This window comes from Octopus sinensis, linkage group LG4 (genome assembly GCF_006345805.1).
Source record: "Octopus sinensis linkage group LG4, ASM634580v1, whole genome shotgun sequence".
Taxonomy (NCBI): domain Eukaryota; kingdom Metazoa; phylum Mollusca; class Cephalopoda; order Octopoda; family Octopodidae; genus Octopus; species Octopus sinensis.
This window is the reverse complement of record NC_043000.1, coordinates 20,753,771-20,776,792: the sequence shown is the minus strand read 5'-3', so window position 1 is coordinate 20,776,792 and position 23,022 is coordinate 20,753,771. Positions and strand designations below refer to the sequence as shown.

The 23,022-nt window shown below is 37.7% G+C and overlaps 1 protein-coding gene across 1 annotated transcript in view; it reads right to left on the bottom strand.

The window, feature by feature from the left end:
* LOC115210297 (reelin) overlaps nucleotides 1-23,022 on the bottom strand; it is a 254,404-nt gene that overhangs the window by 151,328 nt on the left and 80,054 nt on the right. The window contains exons 16-19 of the mRNA XM_036501881.1: nucleotides 16,118-16,181; nucleotides 10,405-10,638; nucleotides 6,424-6,585; nucleotides 4,423-4,662 (exon numbers count right to left, since the gene is read on the bottom strand). Coding sequence (XP_036357774.1) covers nucleotides 4,423-4,662; nucleotides 6,424-6,585; nucleotides 10,405-10,638; nucleotides 16,118-16,181 — 700 coding nt within the window. The remainder of the gene's footprint in view (nucleotides 1-4,422; nucleotides 4,663-6,423; nucleotides 6,586-10,404; nucleotides 10,639-16,117; nucleotides 16,182-23,022) is intronic.

Sequence of the window (23,022 nt, the reverse complement as noted above, 5' to 3'; positions counted from 1 at the left end):
CTACGTTATGGGGACGTAAACACACCAGCATCGGTTGTTAAGCAATGTTGGGGGGGACAAACACAGACACACAAACAAATACACAAACACACACATATATACATATATATATATAAATATAAACACACACACATATACGATGGGCTTCTTTCAGTTTCCATCTACCAAATTCACTCATAAGGCTTTGGTTGCCCCGAGGCTATAGAAGAAGACACTTGCCCAAGGTGCCATGCAGTGGGAATGAAGCCGGAATCATGTGGTTGGTAAGCAAGTTACTTACCACACAGCCACTCCTGTGCCATCTTCGATGTTCTGCTGAGAAGATATCTATGTCTACTGATAAATATTTAAGCAAACAAAGACACCCTTAATTCATGAATGACCCTGAGATTGCACCTAGAAAGTTACCCTCTGAGGCACAAGTCCAGGCAAGGTTGTTTATGGAAAACCAACAGTTATCCATGCATATTAGTCTCCCCTTTCCACACCACTAACGTTGTCCAAGGGAAAGACAAAGGCCAATACAACCAGTGACGTTGCAACTCATTTTTTCAGTTGAGTAAACTGGAGCAATGTGAAATAAAGTGTCTTGCTCAAGAACACAACACACAACATAGTAAAAGAATTGAACTCACAATGTCACAAGTTTAAGTCCAATACTCTAACCCAGTGGTTTTCAACCAGGGTTCCGCAAGAAGTTACAAAACTGCTAAAATCAGCAGTAATTTTTAATTCTCCTGTGCAGATATGTGTGCATAAGACTATTAAATTATTGCACAGGGGTTCCTCGAGCCAGTGGAATGTTTCCTTGGGGTTCCGCTCCAGCAAAAAGTTTGAAAAGCACTGCTCTAACCACTAAGCCATGCACCTTCACAAATACATAGGCATTTAACACAATTAACAAATACATGGCAGATGCTACCAAATTATTCTCACTTGCAAATGAAAGCTGAGGGGGTGGGGTAGGTGTAGAGTCGTAAATTGTTATTGCCAAAGCATTTATGTCTTAAGTTGATAGACTTTCTCTAAAGAATGTTCATAACTGGTTGATGTGCATTTGAAATTTAATATGTTTTAGAAACTTATAAAAGTATGTTGATTATTTTAGACTTAAATATTTCAAGTGTTCTTAGAAATGGTAAAGCTTCTTTGATGTTGTTCAAATTCAGTTGAAGATCTAAGATAAATAAGTTTGTCCATTAATTTATTTTATTTTATATTTGTCTTTTTTTTTTAATCATATTAACGTTGGCTGGATGAACATTAATGTGGTATTATTTTACAACCAGATGCTTTTCCTGTCACTAACCCATACCTATTTGTGAAGTATGAGAGTTTTGAAATTCCTTTGTGTTTGAAAGCATAGAGCTACAGGATGATTTATTAGGGTGTGTTAATGTTGCAGTCTTTGTGCAAAAGGTACACACATACACAAGTTTTTTTTTTATTGAAACTGAAGCTGAGAATGTCTCACAACTTGAGTTTCACACAACTGAAATCTTCAGGTGAAACTGTTACAACTCAGCATTGATGGTGAATGTATGTATATATATATATATATATTTACTCTTTTACTTGTTTCAGTAATTTGCCTGCGGCCATGCTGGAGCACCACCTTTAGTCAAGCAAATCGACCCCGAGACTTATTCTTTGTAAGCCCAGTACTTATTCTATCGGTCTTTTTTGTCGAACCGCTAAGTGACGGGGATGTAAACACACCAGCATCAGTTGTCAAGCAATGCTAGGGGGACAAACACAGACACACAAACACACACACACATACATATATATACATACATACGACAGGCTTCTTTCAGTTTCCGTCTACCAAATCCACTCACAAGGCATTGGTCGGCCCGGGGCTATAGCAGAAGACACTTGCCCAAGATGCCACACAGTGGGACTGAACCCGGAACCATGTGGTTGGTTAGCAAGCTACTTACCACACAGTCACTCCTGTGCCTATATAATATATATATATATATATATATATATATATATATATATATATATTCCTTTCTTTGTTTCAGTCATTTGACTGTGGCCATACTGGAGTACTGCCTTTAGTCGAACAAATTGACCCCAGGACTTATTCTTTGTAAACCTAGTACTTATTGTATTGGTCTCTTTTGCTGGACCGCTGAGTTACGAAGACATAAACACACCAACATCAGTTGTCAAGCGATGTTGGGGGGTCAAACACAGATACACAAACATATACATACATATATATTTATACACGACGGGCTTCTTTCAGTTTCCGTCTACCAAATCCACTCACAAGGCTTTAATGGAAGACACTTGCCCAAAATGCCACACAGTGGGACTGAACCTGGAAGTGTGTGCTTGGTAAGCAAGCTACTTATCATAGCCACTCTGCACCTATATCTCTCTCTCTCTGTATATATATATATATATATAATATATATATATATATATATATATATAATTAATTAATAAGGGTGAGAGAATTAGATACTAATTTAATAGTATATCTATTCAACACCAAGTGGCCTAGTGCTTCGAGAAACCTGGATTATTATAATATTTTATAATATATTACAATATTTTATATAAAAATAAATATAAGAGAATGGTCACTATGTGGCTCATTCTAGCACTAGAAAATCCAAAAGGTTTCAACCACAAAAATACATGTTTCCCATGAAAGTCAGTACGATTGTTAGCTCACACGAACAGGGCAAATAAAGAATAACAAAAATACAGATTATTTTGGGACAATTGTTTCGCTATTAATGAATTAAATGTAATTTTTACTTACAAAAAACCCACTTGTAGCTCCTCAGCCAAAACTATCTGGATGAAATCCACTCAATCACACGCCAGATTTTACCATAATGAAAAATACACGTGTGGTTCAATTGATTACATCCGACGTTATAATTCAAATGCCCCTACTAACAGCGCGCCAAACTTTCACGGAGACAAATACTACATTTAGAAATAAGTGTAGCATAATTATTTTTGTGGTTGAAACCTTTTGGATTTTCTAGTGCTAGAATGAGCCACATAGTGACCATTCTCTTATATTTATTTTATATATATATATATATATATAATATATATACACACACACACATATATATATATACATACATACATACATACACATACCCACACAAAAGTTAAGGAATGGCTCAGACAAGATCTGGGCAACATATGTTTCATAGTGAGCAGGTGCTCAGAAGTGGTAAATATCCAAGCAAGGTGTATACCAGAGGCTACTCAAGCCAAGGGTATCTCAAGGTCCAACTTTTCTCCCAAGGCACTTACACTCTGTTGAGTATGAACACTGACATTACACATCCATCGGAGCATACTGGCTTCATTCCTTGCGAGCTTACACATCTCCTCAGCAGTCACGGCCCATGTTTCACTGCCATGTAGCATGGCTGTTCGTACACATGCGTCATACAGTCTACCTTTTACTCTGAGCGAGAGGCCCTTTGTCACCAGCAGAGGTAAGAGTCTCTGAACTTTGCCCAGGCTATTCTTATTCTAGTAGGTACACTTTCAGCACTCCCTTCCCTGTTACTGACTTGGTCACCTAGGTAACAGAAGCTATCAACTACTTCTAGTTTTTCTCCCTGGAATGTGGCAAAAGTTGTTCTCTGCACATTTTCACTGTTTATTGCTCCCGAGCATCTGCCACATACAAAAACTATCTTCCCAGTTAGCCTTCCCTTGATATTACTGCACCTCTTATATGTCCATAGCTTACATTGGGTACATCTTATAGAGTTTCTTCCTACGCCTTTTCTACAGATTGAGTAGGGCCATCTACCTGAAGGGATTTGTGGTTTGTCTGACTTCCTACTTATTAGGACTTTGGTTTTAGCCAGGTTGACTCTAAGGCCCTTTGATTCTAATCCTTGTTTCCACACCTGAAACTTCTCTAGTTCTGATAGTGACTCAGCAATTAGAACAAGGTCATCAGCATAGAGGAGATCCCAGGGGCATCCTGTCTTGAATTCCTCTGTTATTGCCTGGAGGACTATGATAACTAGTAGGGGGCTGAGGACTGAATCTTGGTGGACCCCTCTATACATATATATATCCCCCAAAAATGAAGAACAAACACACACAAAAAAACAACGTGAGGACATGGTACATGTAAAGTATTAGCAGACACTCAGGGAGGGAAAGAAAGATGATTTAATGTTTTGAGCAAAGCTCTTCTTCAGAAACAGAGGAAAGTCCAATAGAAAAGGAAGATGGAGGAAGAAAATCACCAACGATTCACATGTGGTTACATTTTGATATATATATGACAGTTGGTTGTGTGTGGCTGGGAATTGTTTGAAATGGAAGAGAGCAATATGATACTGTGGATTCAAAATTAATACTTTTGCAAAAAGACTTTAAAGTGGTAAAAGGTTGAATTGAGAAAAGAATAATTACCCAATTGGCTTTGGCATGTCACAATAAGTATCAATAAGTTTTCCTTGTGATGCTGTTAGTTCATAGAATTCCCTTTCAAGGTCTTTGGTTTCTATGTCTAGTGTATGGAATAAAAGGTTATTCAATATGATGTCGTCTAATGCCCAAACATCTTGACGACTTCCTGAGTGATTTGGTTGGTACCAGCGGAAACGGCACCCATCCCCCTTGGCAGCTTTTGGTAGCTCAACAGAATCCATCCTAGAAAAAAATAAAATATGTTAGAAATATATCAAAATCTCTTAGGTAAAAGAACATGTTAATATCTTGCTTGGTGGAAAGGTTAATTTTACACCTCCCACTTACAATGTGTCCTTCGTATTTTAAGAATAAACAATGACAGGACCAGTTTTTTTTGTCATTTTGGGTTAATCTGATATTATATTGGTTCACATAAGGAATGATCTGGGGTTAAACAATAAACAAATACATTCTAGCCATGGCCATCCCATCTGATTAGATTCAGACACAGTAAATTTAACACATTGTTATTATTAATATTACTAAGGTGGACAGGTAGCAGAGTTGTTAGCATGCTGGACAAAATGCCTTGTGGTATTTTGTTTGTTGTTATGTTCTGAGTTCAAATTCCACTGAGGTCAACTTTGTCTTTCATCCTTTTGGAGTCAATAAATTAAGTACTAGTCAAGTCCTGGGATGGATGTGATCGAATTACCCCCAACTCCCAATTTCAGGCCTTGTGCCTATAGTAGAAAGGATTATTATTGTTCATGCTGGTGGCACGTAAAAAGCACCATTCGAGCATGATCGTTACTAGCATCACCTTACTGGCACTTGTGCTGGTGACACGTGAAAAAACATTCAAGCAAGGTCGTTGCCAGTGCCATTAGACTGGCTTCTGTGCAGGGTGGCAAGTAACAAACATCATTTGAGTGTGGCTGTTGCCAGTACCGCCTGACTGGCTCCTGCACCAGTGGCACGTAAAAGCACCCACTACACTCTCAGTGTGGTTGGCGTTAGGAAAGGTATCCAGCTGTAGAAACTCTGCCAGATCAGATTGAAGTCTGGTGCTGCCATCTGATTCACCAGTCTTCAGCCAAATTGTCCAATTATTATTTTTATTATTATTATTATTATTATTATTAATAAGGTGGTGAGCTGGCAGAGTCTTTAGTATGCTTAGAAATGCTTAGCAGTATTTTGCCCGTCACTATGTTCTGAGTTTAAATTCCACAGAGGTTGACTGTCTTTCATCCTTTTGGAGTCAAAAACTTAAGTACTAGTCAAGTACTGGGATGGATGTGACTGAATTACCCCCCACTCCCAATTTCATCTGCTGCTACATTCTGAGTTCAAATTCTGACAAGGTCAATTTTGCCTTTCATCCTTTTGGGGTTGATAAATTAAGTAAGTACAGGGGTCAATGTAATTTATTTGTTACCTCGCCTCAAAGTTGCTGGCCTTTTACCAAAATCAGAATATTATCATTTGCAGAATCATTAGCAAGCCAGGTAAAATCCTTAGTGGCATTTCATCTGTCTTTATGTTCTCAGTTCAAATTCTGCTGAGGTCGATTTTGCCTTACATCCTTTTGGGACCAATAAATTAAGTATCAGTGAAACACTGGGGTTGATGTAATTGACTCATCTTCTCCCCCAAAATTGTTGCCCTGGTGGCAAAACTTGAAACCATTATTATCATTATTATGGCAGAGTGTAATTTGAGGGAGATTTGGCTGCTATTTCTAACAAAGCCAATGCTTTTTAGTCTAAATGGAAGTAAATATTTATATAAATGTTATACAACCTAATCCACTGGTGTAGTTTCCTGGCTTATTAGTTTTCGGTCAAACCGTCCAATCCATGCCAGCATGGAAAGTGGACATTAAATGATGATGATAGATTTCAACCAAACAACAAAATGAATAATTATAAGACTCAAACATATTCTAAAATATAAAAAATATATATATTATGTAAATTGAAAACAGATTATATTTACTGTGGTGTTTTATACATTTCGTCTGCAAACATTTTAAGTAAATTCCAGGTTATGCCGCCATTGCAAGAATATTCCAGAAAAACTGACTCCGACATTCTATCAGGAGGGCGGCATTCAGATATATAAGAGTTGCTGCCAACACGTATGTGGAACTGTAAAAATCTGAAACCGATAAGTGATATATTTTGATGTAAAGTGCATTATGTTCAATAAATAAATGTGTTGGTTAAATAACAGGAAAATTTTAGTTTGGAATTGTTTTATATATTAGTACAAGCATAGCTGTGTGGTTAAGTTGTTTAGTTTGCAACCACATGGTTCCAGGTTTGATCCCATTGAGCAATATCTTGGACAAGTGTCTTCTACTGTAGCCTTGGACTCAAACAGCAATGGTCAGTCTGAAGCTATAAAAGTGTATGTGCATTCATACACACACAAATATAGCCATATCTATCTATCTACCTACCCACCTACCTATCGACCTACCCACTTACCTACCTATCTGTCTATCTATCTACCTACCCACCTATCTATCTATCAACCTATCTATCAATCTATATCTATCTATCTATCAATCAACCTATCTATATCTATCAATCAACCTATCTATCAATCAATCAATCAATCAATCTATCATTCAATCTATCTATCTATATTTATCTATATCTATCTATCTGTCTATCTATCAATATTTATCTATATCTATCTATCTGTCTATCAATCAATCTATATCTATCTATCTATCTACCCGCCGACCTACCTACCCACATATCTATCTACCTACCTACCTGCCTATCCAAGATATATATATATATATATATATATATATATATATATATATATATATATAAATATATATATATATATATTACACATATACACACACACACGTATATATGTATATGTGCATGTGTGTATATATATATCATCATGTCTGCTCTTCCAAGTTAACATGAGCTGGGTGGATTTTCTAAGGCAGTTTTTTTTATGGCAAGATTCCCTTCTCGTTGCCAACCTAATATTTTGTTTATTTTACATGACACTTAAACACACAGGAGGACATGTTGTGTCTATTCTAAAACCCAAGATATATATAGTATGCTGCCTATTATAACATCTCTCTCTCCCTCCCTCAAATGTATGTGTATGTATGTGTGTATTCAACAGTACCTCAGCATGGCTGCAGTCAAATGACAGAAACCAGTAAAAGACTAAGAACTGGATACTCACATTTAAGTTCCCATTTGCAATATACTAATACTCATGTTAATTTATTTTATAGGAGATTGATAATATAATGTTAGATAACATTAATAAATCTACTGCATGAATGTCAAACGTCTTTGACCATCTCGAATCATAAGCTAGATCACATGGGTTTTTAAGAATAATTGTCCCTATTCATAATAAAGGGGTCCATATGCATTATAGCAAATCTATTAATAAAGAAATGAAAAAAATATGAAGTGTTAGCAAAGGTTGTGTGTTGTGATGTGTGGGGAAAATCTCATCCTCTTTGTAAATACTCAGTAGAGTCCTTAGAATGAAAATGCTGGAATGAAATATTGTACCGTTTCAGCAGAAAAAATAATCTTTCAATATTGTTAATATTTGTGAAATTGTTTTGGATAAATACATGTGTAAATTTGAAAAAAAAATGAAAAACAGATAAAGCTCTGCTTGGTTTGGTATGTATTGTAAGAGTGATGAGAAAATAAGTCACATTTTTTTTTAGTATAAAGCCATGAGATTCTTTTTTCATTCTCAAGGGCACACCAATTTGACTAATTGGATCTGGTGTTTAATTCTAATTACTCAAGCTCTGACTCTAAATGCATGCTTGCAATAATTCTTTTACAGAATACTATAATATTACAAAAATTAATGAAATTGAAGTATGGATGGACTAAACAGTGTTGCAGGTTTTGTGTTCAATGTCCATAGTAGAGTAATTAATCATGGAAAGATGATGTGAGTTAACAATATGCCATTTCCACAATTTTCTCTCAATTTTTTTTTTCTTTTACTTTTTCCATCTTTCTCTCCTTTTTCTCATTCAATGGACAAGTGTCTGAAACATTTAACTTACTTGCCATTTCTTCCTTACAATGGAATGCTAAAAACTATATATTGATGACAGGTGTCCGTGCTAATGGGGTGCAAAGAGCACCATACGAGTGTGATCATTGACAGAGTGGCTAACCGGCTTCCATGCCAGTGGCACTTAAAAGGCACCATTCGAGCATGGTCGTTACCAGCATCACCTTAAAGAGCACCATCCAAGCATGATCGTTGCCAGAGCGGCTATCTGGCCTCCATGCCGGTGGCACGTAAAAGACACTATTCGAGCGTGATTGTTACCAGCATCGCCTTACTGGCACCTGTGCTGGTGGCATGTGTAAAAGATTCGAGTGAGGTCGTTGCCAGTACCGCCTGAATGGCCCCGTGCTGGTGGCACGTAAAAGCACCCACTACACTCTTGGAGTGGTTGGTGTTAAGAAGGGCATCCAGCTGAAGAAACTCTGCCAGATCAAGATTGAAGCCCGGTGCAGCCATCTGGTTCGCCAGTCCTCAGTCAAATCGTCCAACTCATGCTAGCATGGAAAGCAGACGTTAAACGATGATGATTTAAAATTCTTTTTCATTGTATTTTGTTTCATGGGCATTATCATTTCCAGTCCTTCAACTCATAGGACCAATTATCTGTTTCACATGGCGTTTAAGTAAACAAGGTCACATTTCCCTTGAACAGGATGCCTGTCCATCACATACTTACTGATTTACAACTGAGTGGACTGGAACAACATAAAATGAAGTGTCTTGCTCAAGAACACAACAGACTACCTGGTCTGGGAATTGAAACCATGAATTTGCAGTCATGAGTGCAACACCCTAACCACTAGACTGCATACCTTCAGATATTGTTTTACAGAAGATAGATAATTCATTTACTCTTTTACTTGTTTCAGTCATTTGACTGCAGCCATGCTGGGGCACCGCCTTTAGTCGAGCAAATCAACCCCAGGACTTATTCTTTGTAAGCCTAGTACTTATTCTGTTGGTCTCTTTTGCTGAACTGCTAAGTTACAAGGAAGTAAACACACCACCATCGGTTGTCAAGCGATGTTGGGGGGGGGGGGACAAACACAGACACACACATACATATATATATATATATATATATATATACGATGGGCTTCCTTCAGTTTCCGTCTACCAAATCCACTCACAAGGCTTTGGTCGGCCCAAGGCTATAGTTGAAGACACTAGCCCAAGGCGCCATGCACTGGGAATGAACCCAGAACCATGTGGTTGATAAGCAAGCTACTTACCACACACCCAATCCTGCACCATTTATTCATAATTCTTACTTTAGTATATGAAAAACTTTGACTTTATTATATCAAGGAAGGGAGAATTATTTTTCAGGAATTAATTCTTGATAATCCAAGTTTTTTTGCTTGTTTTGATTGTTCTGTTTGGAATATGATAGTGTCTTACTGAAATATATCTACTTAATCATAATCATTATTTATAATGATTGCTATTAGAAGATAATCTATAATCTGTATAAAAGAATTTAAAAGAATTGTCACAAAAAACAGAATCAGACAATTTCTTGTTTCTTCTATTGGATAAATTTATACACTCATACACTTGGGTGTGTACTTAAGAAGTTTGCTTCCCAGCCATCTGGTTTTGGGTTCAGTGTCATGGTATGTCACCTTGGGCAAGTGTCATACTATAGCCCTAGGCTGACCAAGCCTGGTGAGTGGACTTGAAGATGGAAACTGAAAGAAGCCCATCATGTGTGTATGTTAATAAATCAGCACCATTTGAAATTACAACTGCCTAATTAGATGTATTCAAATTTGAAATTCCCTAAATCATTTGAATTATTTTACTGCAAGAATCAGTTATAGTTATCAAGTAAAAATATAAAATAAATAGAAATGAAACAAAGAAAAGCTTGATTGAAACCTGATTGTGGTTGTGTTCATGTCAGTTGTCACCAGTTCTCGACGACCGCCTTTGTTGAAAACAAGTGCCTTTCCAGTTGAGAGTACTCCACATTTATAATTCAGCTCTGCTCCTTTAACTGCCAGCTGTGAGGAACTTTGTAGAACAGTTGGTGAAACAAACATCTCTAGTAAGAGTGATGGGTTGGGTACTACAGGGAAGGCACAAGATTCTCCGGAAAAACCAAAATCACATCTGTGGAAAAGGACACAAAAACAAAGTTTGATTCTGTAATTTTCTTTCTACTTTAAAAACAAAGCCAGAACTTTTCAGAGAGGGGTCTTGTCAATTACATTGACCACAGTGTTCAAGTGGTACTTATTTTATTGACTATGAAAGGATGGAGGGCAAAGTCAGCTTTGATGGAATTTGAACTCAGAGTATAAAGCTGGAAGAAAGCCACTAAGTATTTTGTCCACTGTGCTAATGATTCTACTAGCTTGCTGCTGCTGTTTGATTCAATAATTTTAAATGTGTTTTTATACAATTAACACCTAGATGGTGTTACTATGGAGTCTATGAAAAAAAACTAGTAATACTTGTTGTGCTGGAATTTAGCTTGGTTCAAATTGTACAACCAGCAACAATTTACTTTAACTCCTTTGGCATCAACCTGCTTGAGATTGTCCCTGATTTTATGACAAGCTTACTGATTTAAAGTGACTTGAATTAAAATCTATGGCTGGTACCATTTTAAAAAGCACCTGTGCTCATGCCATATATAAAGCACTGGAACTGGTGCCAAGGAAATAGCACCCAGCACACTGTAATGTGGTTGGCTTTAGGAAGGGCATCCAGTCATAGAAACCATTGGAGCTTGGTGGTGCTTGGTGATGCCAGTGCTGCCTGACTGGCTCCCATGCCAGTGGAATGTAAAAAGCACTCACTATACTCTCGGAGTGGTTGGCATTAGGAAGGGCATCCAGCTGTAAAAACATTGTCAGATCAGACTGGGGCCTAGTGTGGCATCCTGGCTTGCCAATTCCCAGTCAAACTGTCCAATCCATGTCAGGATGGAAAACGGATGTTAAATGATGATGATGATGATGTTTCTTTTGTTCGAATATTAACCATGAATCTGATTATTAACCCTTTAGTTATGCTAATTAATATCTGAATGTTACTCTAATTGAAAAAAATATTGTGAAAATTTTTAAATATTGCGGAAATTTTAAAACTGAATTTTTATACTTAAAAACTGGTTTTGATAATTATTGTCACTTAATGATGACATCTTAGTATACTTTTGGTAAATTGCTTATTGAAGTCTCCCACAATTAACAGGATTAAAATCTTACATTATTTGATAGCAGTAGTATAACTATTGTGTGAAAATAATACTGAAGCTATAAAGACAAGCTCATAATGACTATAATAATGTTATTCCATTATTCTTTCAGTAGCATTGTTGCTAATGTATTATTTAGTCTGCTAAGAAACTTTCTGCTTTGATTGAATAAGCTTTGTGTTATAGAAACAGCTTATTGAATGTGAGTGAACGACAGGAAGTTGTCAATTTTGATAAAGACGATGATGGTGGTTGTGGTGATAATATCGATGAGGGTGAGGAAGAGGTGGCGGGTTGGGGGGTGCAAAAAAAAAAAAAAGAAAAGAAAAAGGGCTGAAATGTCATTGTCTTTTGGTAGTCAGGCTGACCACCCACCATGTTGGAGTCAAAGATATTCTACTAAAAACATTTCTTTTTAAAGTTATCAAATGCAGAGTCAAATCCTATTATCAACACCATTGCCAGCAATAACACCACCAACACCACCCTTGTCATCATCATCTCATTGTTCCACCACCACCACTGCCGCCGCTGCTGCCACCACCACCACCCTTGTTATTGTAATCGTTACCATCATCGTTACATGACAGGCCATAAACAACACAATGTGCAGAGTTTGCTTCTTTATTAAAATGGCTTTTCTTTAGTGATGAGTTGATTTCTTTGAACTCACTTCTCGTGTAACACTGAAGCTTCAGGGCCAATTAAGAAATAACTACAGCAACAACAAAACTAGTAATGACATTTTTATCATGGCAAATAGCCACAAATTCATATGAAGATGTACAGCAGACGTTTTTATGATTAGTATATTGGAACGTAAAGGTAGCAAGCTGTCAGAATCAGCACACTGAACAGAATGATTTGTGGTATTTCGTCTGCCTGATGTTCTGTGTTCAAATTCCATCAAGGTTGACTTTGCTTTTCATCCTTTCAGGGTTGATAAAATAAGTTCCAATTGAAGACTGGCCTTGATGTAATCATCTAACGGCCCCCCCCCCCACCATCTCGAAATTGCTGGCCTTGTCACAAAATTTGATAGTATTAGTTGTGATACTCGTGCCGGTGGAATGTAAAAAGCACCATCCAAACGGGGCTGATTGACAGCGCCGCCTTGACTGGCGTCTGTGCTGGTGGCACGTAAAAAAACACTAACTGATCGTGGCTGTTGCCAGACTCCTCTGGCCTCTGGGCTGGTGGCACGTAAAAAGCACCATCCAAACGTGGCTGATTGCCAGCGCTACCTTGACTAGCATCCGTGCTGGTAGCACATAAAAAGCACCAACCGATCGTGGTCGTTGCCAGCCTCCCCTGGCACCTGTGCCGGCGGCAACTAAAAAGCACCCACTACACTCACAGTGTGGTTGGCATTAGGAAGGGCATCCAGCTGTAGAAACACTGCCAGATCAGACTGGAGCTTGGTGCAACCGTCCAACCCATGCTAGCATAGAAAATGGACGTTAAACGATTATTATTATTATTGTGTGCTTTCCCTGTGCATCTTAGTGCATCTTGGGTACATGTATTGTTGTGTTTCCATATTTAATTATAGTGAATTGGCTGAATTATTAGAGGATCAGTAAAAATGCTTTGCAATATTCCTTCTTACTAAGGCTGCGAACTAGTAGAAACGTTAGCACGCTGGGTGAAATACTTAGCAGTATTTCATCTATCTTTTTCGTTTTGAGTTCAAATTCTGCCAAGGTCAACTTTGCCTTTCATCCTTCCAGGGTTGATAAATTAAGTACCAATTGCGTACTGGGGTTGATCTAATCAACTGGCCACTCCCCAAAAATTTCGGGCCTTGTGCCTTGAGTAGAAAAGAATATTTCTTCTTCCTAAAGTGGTGAGCTGGCAGAAACGTTAGCACGCTGGGCGAAATGCTTAGCTGTATTTCGTCTGCCACTACATTCTGAGTTCAAATTCCGCTGAGGTCGACTTTGCCTTTCATCTTTTGGGGGTTGATTATATAAGTACCAGTTATGCACTGGGGTCGATATAGTTGACTTAATCCATTTGTCTGTCCTTATTTGTCCCCTCTGTGTGTAGCCCCTTGTGGGTAGTAAAAAAATAAGAAACGTTAGCACACCAGGCGAAACACTTAGCAGTATTTTGTCTGTCTTTATGTTTTGAGTTCAAATTCTGCCAAGGTCAACTTTGCCTTTCATCCTTTTGGGGTCAATAAATTAAGTACCAGTTGCATACTGGTGTTGATCTAATCAACTGCCCCACCAACTCTCCCAAAATTTCTGTCCTTGTGCCTAGAGTAGAAAAGAATATTTCTTCTTACCCTTTGAGTTCAATTCCCATTAAAGTCAACTTTGCTGCTCATCCTTCCAGCACCAACAAAATAAAGCACCAGTTGAGTACTGAGGTAAAAAAAAAATGCTGACCCCTTGTGACTAAATTAGAATATTATCATAATTGTTATTGCATACTGTCACTGTGGAACCTAGTGCATTTCCGTGTGCCTTGGGTACATGTAGTGCTATGTTGTGTTTTTCTGTTTCTTTATCATATCAAAAGTACTCTTTTTATTTGTTAGCATTGTGTGCAGCACTTAAGTACCATGAATACAGGGTGAAACATCTAGGTACCATGAGCAGTGCTAGTAGTGCATTTGTGTAAGTACTTTGATTTTGGTTATTTCCCAGTACTCTTTTACTTGTTTCAGTCATTTGACTGTGGGCATGCTGGAGTACCGCCTTTAGTTGAGTAAATCGACCCTAAGACTTATTCTTTGGAAGCCTAGTACTTATTCTATCGGTCTCTTTTGCTGACCCGCTAAGTTATGGGGACATAAACACACCAGCTGAAAGATCTGTTGTCAAGCGATGTTGGGGGGACAAATACAGACATATAAATACACACACATACATATATATGATGGGCTTCTTTCAGTTTCCTTTTACCAAATCCACTCACAAGCCTATGGTCGGCTCGAGGCTATAGTAGAAGACATTTGCCCAAGGTGCCATGCAGTGGTACTGAACCCGGAACCATGTGGATGGTCAGCAAGGTACTTTCCACATAGCCACTCCTGCGCCTATTGTTTTTTTTGTGTTTTTAATACCAACATACTAATGATTGAAATTTTGTGCTAAAAATATTTTTATAGGCGCAGGAGTGGCTGTGTGGTAAGTAGCTTGCTAACCAACCACATGGTTCCGGGTTCAGTCCCACTGCATGGCATCTTGGGCAAGTGTCTTCTGCTATAGCCTCGGGCCGACCAATGCCTTGTGAGTGGATTTGGTAGATGGAAACTGAAAGAAGCCTGTCGTATATATGTATATATATATATGTGTGTGTGGGTTTGTGCGTCTGTATTTGTCCCCTTAGCATTGCTTGACAACCGATGCTGGTGTGTTTACGTCCCTGTCACTTAGCGGTTCGGCAAAAGAGACCAATAGAATAAGTACTGGGCTTACAAAGAATAAGTCCCGGGGTCGATTTGATCGACTAAAGGCGGTGCTCCAGCATGGCCGCAGTCAAATGACTGAAACAAGTAAAAGAGTAAAAAGAGTATATAACACATATGTATATGATACATATATGAATGGAAAATCACATTAAAATACAGATCCAAAGCTAAAGAAAACAAGCATAAGTGAAGAAAGAAAAAGAGGAAGAAAGAAAGACAAAGAGAAAAATGTCATCAATTCAAAACCAATTGCCTCAGTTGGTTGTATACAAGTTTCAATGAAACCTACAGAAGCAAGTGAACAAGCTTGTGGCATTACCATGGGCAATGGCAAGGCTAAGGTGTTGGAACAGCCAAACACTTTCACAGGGATCACCTGACACTTTGGTAGGGTAAGCTGCCAATAATGACAAGAACTTCATTAGATGACAATATATGTCAAAGAAATTGTGAAAATATTCAACCAGCCATAAAGTGAGGTAAGCACAATAAAAGGGGTAAAGACCCCCTTCGGTCATGAATGACCATGGGATTGCACCTAGAAAGTTACCCTCCTAGACACAAGTCCGGGCAAGGTTGTTTATGAAAGGCCAGCAGTCGCCCATGCATACCAGCCTCCCCTCTCCACGCCACCAGTGTTATCCAAGGGAAAGGCAAAGGGGCCGATACAGCTTGGCATCTGTGACGTCGCAACTCATTTCTACAGCTGAGTGAACTGGAGCAACGTGAAATAAAGTGCCTTGCTCGAGAACACAACACACAGCCCGGTCCGGGATTCGAGCTCACAACCTCACGATTGTAAGCTTGACGCTCTAACCACTGAGCCAAGCGCCTTCACATGTAATGTATTTAGCTTTATGTATAATTCTTTGTTATTACACACACACACACACACACGAAGGAATCAAGGCAAAAACCACTTTTGATTTACCAGAAAGAGGTGAAGAAAATTAAATTTTACTTACTCACAAGAATCTCCACGGCATACACCATGGTTGTTACATCCATCTGGACAGCTGCCGATGTAGACTTTTAGAAAACAGACAATGAAAAGTGTTTTATGAATTTTTATATTTATATGACATGTCTAGAAATGTATTTATTAAAGATTTAAGAGAGAGAGAGAAAAGTGCAAAATACATGTACATAAACAAGCTGCTCCATTTCAGAAAAAAACTTTGGGGATCAGTTTAGACAGACTTTGAATGTTGTGTAGTGTCACTCAGAGAACAGAACATAAATTGATTATCAGTAACAAAGAGTAAATCAACTACGAGCTCAGAAGTTAAAAAAAACAAAATTCTTTTTGGCTGAGAGAGGACTTCAAAAGAAGTAACATCTTTGATGGCATATAATAATTTTTCTGAAAAATTAGTTTAGAAAAAACTTGCCCTGAGTCTTATATGCAAAGTTGGGCTTCATATAAGTTTTAAAGTGGTGGTAGGGAGACAAACACAGACACACATTATATATATATATATATATAGTCAATAACAGGAAGTTAGATCCATATTAGGGATTATATAATCCAAAAGATTCCACTGCTATAGGTTAGGGATTATTGTAGTAATGCATATTATTAATATTGAAGGAAAGAAAATGGAGAAAAAGTGGATGTGCGAATAATTTATTTGTATGATATAAAAATGTTGAAAAGTTTTTTAAAAACATGACAATACAAATAAATTGGCTATAAACTGTACAGCTAAAAAAAAAATGTGAAAAAAACCCTACTTATATGCTTCAGTACTATCCCCTAGTTGAAAAGGAATTCTAAACATTTGGTTAAATGTTAAGAGAGGTATCATTTTTTTAACTATATGGGGTAATATCTCTTCAGGGTTATGATGAGCTCATAGAACTTTGGTTAACAGTTTTCCTTTGAAGTGTATCTAGGTGGTGAGCTATAGATATTCATAAATATCTAAAGTTCACCTCCTAGATACACTTCAAAGGGAAAATGTTAATCTAAGTTCTATAAATTCATCATAATCCTTGAAGAGGTACTACCCCATATAGTTATAAAATGATAACTTTTTTAGCATTTAACCAAATGCTTAGAATTCCTTTTTAACTAGTGCAGGAGTGGCTGTGTGGTAAGTAGCTTGTTTACCAATTGCATGGTTCCGGGTTCAGTCCCACTGCATGGCACCTTGGGCAAGTGTCTTCTACTATAGCCTCGGGCCGACCAATGCCTTGTGAGTGGATTTGGTAGACGGAAACTGAAAGAAGTTTGTCATATATATGTATATATATGTATATGTATGTGTGTGTGTGTTTGTGTGTCTGTGTGTGTTTGTGTTTGTCCCCCTAGCATTGCTTGACAACCGATGCTGGTGTGTTTACGTCTCCGTTACTTAGCGGTTCGGCAAAAGAGACCAATAGAATAAGTACTGGGCTTACAAAGAATAAGTCCCGGGGTCGATTTGCTCGATAAAGGCGGTGCTCCAGCATGGCCGCAGTCAAATGACTGAAACAAGTAAAAGAGTAAAGAGTATATGTAGATTTTTTTCACATCTTTTTTTAGCTGTACAGCTTAGAACCAATGTATTTGTATTGTTATGTTTTTTAAAAAACTTTTTAACATTTTTATATCATACAAATAGATTATTCATACATTAACTTTTTCTCCATTTTCTTTCCTTCAATATATATATATATATATTTGCATGGTAGATACTGGTGTCACACAAATGGCACCTGTGCCAGTGACATGTAAAAGCACTCATTACACTCTCAGAGTGGTTGGTGTTAGGAAGGGTATCCAGCCATAGAAACCATACCAAATCAGACTGGAGTTTGGTGCAACCTTCCAGTTTGCCAGCATGGATAGCAGATGTTAAATGATGATGATGATATTACACGGCAATGAAACATGGGCTAATACGGATGAGGACATGTGTAGGCTTGAAAGAAGTGAAGCTAGTATGCTTTGCTGGATGTGTAATGTAAGTGTGCATGCATGACAGAGTGTAAACACCCTGAGAGAAAAGTTAGATATAAGAAGCATCAGATGTAGTGTGCAAGAAAGACAACTGTGCTGGTATGGTCATGTGATACATATGAATGAGGACAGCTGTGTGAAGAAGTGTCACACACTAACAGTGGAGGTAACTTGTGGTAAAGGTAGACTCAGGAAGACCTGGGATAAGGTGGTGAAGCATGACCTTTGAATGTTGGGCTTCACAAAGGCAATGATAAGCGACTGAGACTTTAGTAGAAATGTCATGCTTGAGAAGACCCAACAAGCCAAGTGAGATCAACTGATGCCAGTGTCACATAACTGGCCTGTTTAAAAGCATCCTTCAATTGTTGGGCAATATGCCGTGCTTGTGAAGATCTGTTGAACTGAGTGAAATTGTAGTTGTGGCCAATGCCAGTTCCGTCTGATTGGCACCTGCGCCAGTGGCATGTAAAAAGCACCATTCGAGTGTGGCTGATGCCAGTGCTGCCATGTAAAAATGCACCATTCAAGTGTGGCCAGTGCCAGTGCTGCCCAGCTGGCACTTGTGCTGGTGGTACATAAAAAGCACCCACTACACTCCCAGAGTGGTTGGCATTAGGAAGGGCATCCAGCTGTAGAAACCTTGCCAAATCAGATTGGAGCCTGGTGCAGCCTCCTAGCTAATTAGTTCTTATCAAACCATTCTACCCATGCCAGCATGGAAAGCAGACGTTAAATGATGATGATGTACATGTGTGTGTGTGTGTGTGTATATATATATATATATATACACACACACACATACACCCACCCAAACACACAATGGGCTTCTTTCAGTTTCTGTCCACCAAATCTACTCATAAGGCTTTGGTTGGCCCAAGGTTATTGTAGAAGATACTTGCTCAAAATGCTACACAGTAAGATTGAACTTGGAACCAAGTGGGTGGGAAGCAAGCTTCTTATCACACAGCCGCGTCTAGTAATAAATGGTAAATGTATTATTTTTTCCTTCTGAAAACTAGGAAATAATATGAGTCTTAAAATGCATGAGCCTTCCCCATTTTATATATATATCATCATCATCATCATTGTTTAATGTCCATTTTGACATGGGTTGGACGGTTTGACTGGAGACTGGCAAGCCAGGATGCCGCACCAGGCTCCAGTCTGATCTGGCAGTGTTTCTACAACTGGATGCCCTTCCTAACGCCAACCACTCCAAGAGTTCAGATGGTGCTTTTTATGTGCCACCAGCATGGGGAGACAGTTAGGCAGCTCTGGCAGTGACCCATGCATGAATGAATGGTGCTTATTGTGTGCCACCAGCACTGGTAACACCCACAACTATAATTTCCATTTGATTGTGATTTGATTTAATTTTGTTTTACTTGACTCACTAGGTCTCCTCAAGGATGGAATGTTGCCCCACGATTCAAAGGTACTTTTTATATATATCATCATCATCGTCATTTAACATCCGCTTTCCATGCTGGCATGGGTTGGACAGTTTGACTGAGGACTGGTGAGCCAGAAGACTGCACCAGGCTCAAACTGATATGGCAAAGTTTCTACAGCTGGATGCTATATATATATATATATATAATATATATATATATATATATGATATAATATAATATAAATTTGTTTGTATAGAAATAATAAAATTGAATTTATCATATAATGATTAAGTTATTAAGTTATTAAATTTTATTATTTTGTTTCCATTTCTAATTTATATTAATATTTTGATAAACTGATTGTTTATTTCTTACCTATCCGTTATGAGCAGTAGTTCATAACAATATTATTTATATAGGTAAATAAACAGTAAGTTCTTTGGATATTTAATATCCTTTAGGTGGTTATTTAACACCTATCTTAATTATATATATCTATAGAAGGCAGGATGTTTGTGTGTGTGTGTAAGTGTATGTACTTTATGCACATCCACAAATTAGCATGCATGCTGCTCCAATTTTAGGAGGACATTGGTCACGACCATGGCTGTGCTTTTGTCAACTTATTTTTCCGTGGCACCCCCAGATAGAGGTAAAAATAGCTTTGCAACCATAACTTTTACCAATTTTCACGTCAGTGAAATCCATAAGTTTGCTAACATGAGTTAAGTCCCCTGTCTTATAGATTAGTTCACCCTAATACAATGTCTCCGAAAAAAATTAGATTTGGACTACCTAAGCATTCTCAGGAAAAGAGCGTAGGAAAAGAGAAAGAGTTGAAGAGACTGACTATCAGCAGACTCATTAGTAAAATATTACAAGTTTTGGGGTCGAAACCTGGCAATAAGAGCTTGCGGATATTCCGCTACAAAACAGTCAATAATATCGAAGCAGTAACTTTCATAAATCAGGGTATAATTTTTGAAAGCTCTTTCTGAACCCAGTCAATGACAGGTATTTCTGCTAGTATATACAAATTTATATCATTGAGGGTATATAATATTTTGGCACAGTAGTTTTGGTGCAGCCAGTTTGGCGTTGCTGCTTTTGATACTGAGTTATCAGACATGTTAATGTTTTTCTTGTTTCCTTTCTTTCCACCTCTCTGTTTATGTGTTTGAGGCGAGGTAAAGTATTTATGTCAGTCATATCCAATTAAGATATCGTAATGTTCCCCCCTCTCTCTCTCTCTCTTGCCATCTCTTTTTCACCCTTTCCATCTGTATGTGTATATTTCTGCAAGCATAAGCATGCTTGTGTGTTTGTCTTTGGCACCATGAACTATGGTCATTAAAACAAGTTGAATGTCCGGTCAGCAGTGGCAAGTCATCAGCATCAGAACAGCTGTGTCCAGTTGTTTCAATCTGATATTTGAGCTATGTCTAAAAATATCCACCATATAACAACAATCTTCAGATCGTCAGCACACTAAAGATCATTCACTTTCTTTTACCTTTGACCCATTGCCTTCCATTTATGATGCAATTTTAGCTACAAACTGAGGGACACATTTTCACTCTGACATATCTGAAATATATTCTTCTAAGAAAAATCTGAAACAAGCTACCTCTGATTTGCTACTACAAAGGACCCTCAAATGACAAGAAAATGTTTGGATGGTGCTTGTACTGCCAATGTCCAGTAATATTAGTCATATGGGATTACATGAATCATTTAGTAATGGCAGACAACTTGGGAATATATTATAAAACTTATTTCGTTTTTGGATTTGGTTTGCAGGATTCTAGGAAAATAAAAATAAGAAATAAGTGGAAATTTTACCGGTGAGTGTGTTACATTATAAGGCACAAAAAGAAAATGACTCTACCCAGACACAACTGATTATAAAACTTAGTTTTCACTAACATGGGTATCTGAAGATAGCATACAACTAATGTTGAAATAATGAGGCAGCACATGCCTGCAATAATCTAGGGTAGTTATTGCATATAATCTGACCTGAGAAAATTAAAAAAATTACATTTCATACTGTTCCTCCGCTCCTACAACTTTTCCGTACTTACAGTTACATTTTCACACATGCACACACACACACACATATGTATGACAGGTTTCTTCTTTTTCCATCAACCAAATTCATTAAGGGTTTTGGTTGGCACAGGGCTTTAACAGAAGACACTTTCCCAAGGTGCTACACAGTGGGATTGAAATCAAAAGCACATGTTTTGATAAAAATTTTTAACCACACAGCCATGCATGCCTGGCTGTGCAGTTAAGAAATTCACATACTTACATACAAACTAAACTCTTACACATTTCAAGGCAAAAGTGATTACCCAATAGACACTCTACTAACTTGTTATCTAAATTTCAGTGATGCAGCTTTGATTCTTATATATTCTATATCTGCAGACACTTGAGGATAGATAAACACATGTAAGCAAAGATATGTTACAATTTAGACCAAGTCAGAGTTTGTTGATTAATTATGTGTCCATTTTCCCATCTTGTATCAATTTCAGTGTCAAGTTATCCTGTATGTAATTGTTAAATATATTTAGAGTGTTCTTTTTCTGTATCTGTTGGGTAATAGATTTGATCTGAACTCATTTGCTGAAGCAGATATTTGTGATGGTCGTTTTAAATATAGACTTTTACATTCTTCAGTCTGGTTAGTTTTACATTCTTCTTCGTTTTCTCTTTCTTATAATTAATTTTCTCAAGTACTTTCATCGTATAGCAGGGACAGAGTGTCAAGGATCAAGTTAGCGATATACTGCAAACAACTGATACAATTAATTATTGCAAGTATAAAGAAGTAATCAATAATTCTTAATGAGGATACAAGGCCAGACATTTTGAAGGGTAACAACAGTCAATTAAATTAAACACTTTACTGGTACAGAAAGATGAAAAACATAACCAGGCCTGGAGGGAGTTGAACTCACAATATAATGAGATGTAACTAAATACCAAAAAGTATGTAGTACATTGCTTCACTAATTCTACTTTCGACCACTCTAAAAACTAAATATAATATTACAGCCTGATACCTCATCTCCACCATACTGGTTTCCTTACTTGCTGTGGCACCCATGGATCTCCTGTATAGCAATCCCTAGTTGTGCACTTTCTTGTGCATTTACACAGTAATTGTCCCACCATGAATAAGGCATAATAAGGCATAAACATGTTCACAGTTGTCTCCCTTCTTGTTTAAATAAAGTAGTATTAACCAATGAAGAAGGCTTTTTTATTCATTATATATGCATAGGGACAGCTGTGTAGTTAAAAAACTTGCTTTACAACCACATGGTTTTGGGTTCAGTCCCACTACATAGCATTTTGGGCAAATGTCTTCTACTATAGCCCCTGTAGTGTATGCAGGAGATTTGAAGACACCTACCTTCTCTTCATCAACGCAGATCTCTCTGGTGGTAACGTACCCTTCCACGTGGCCTGACCCGAACGCTAAAAATAGCAGCTGCTTTTCCCTTACCTTGTCGAA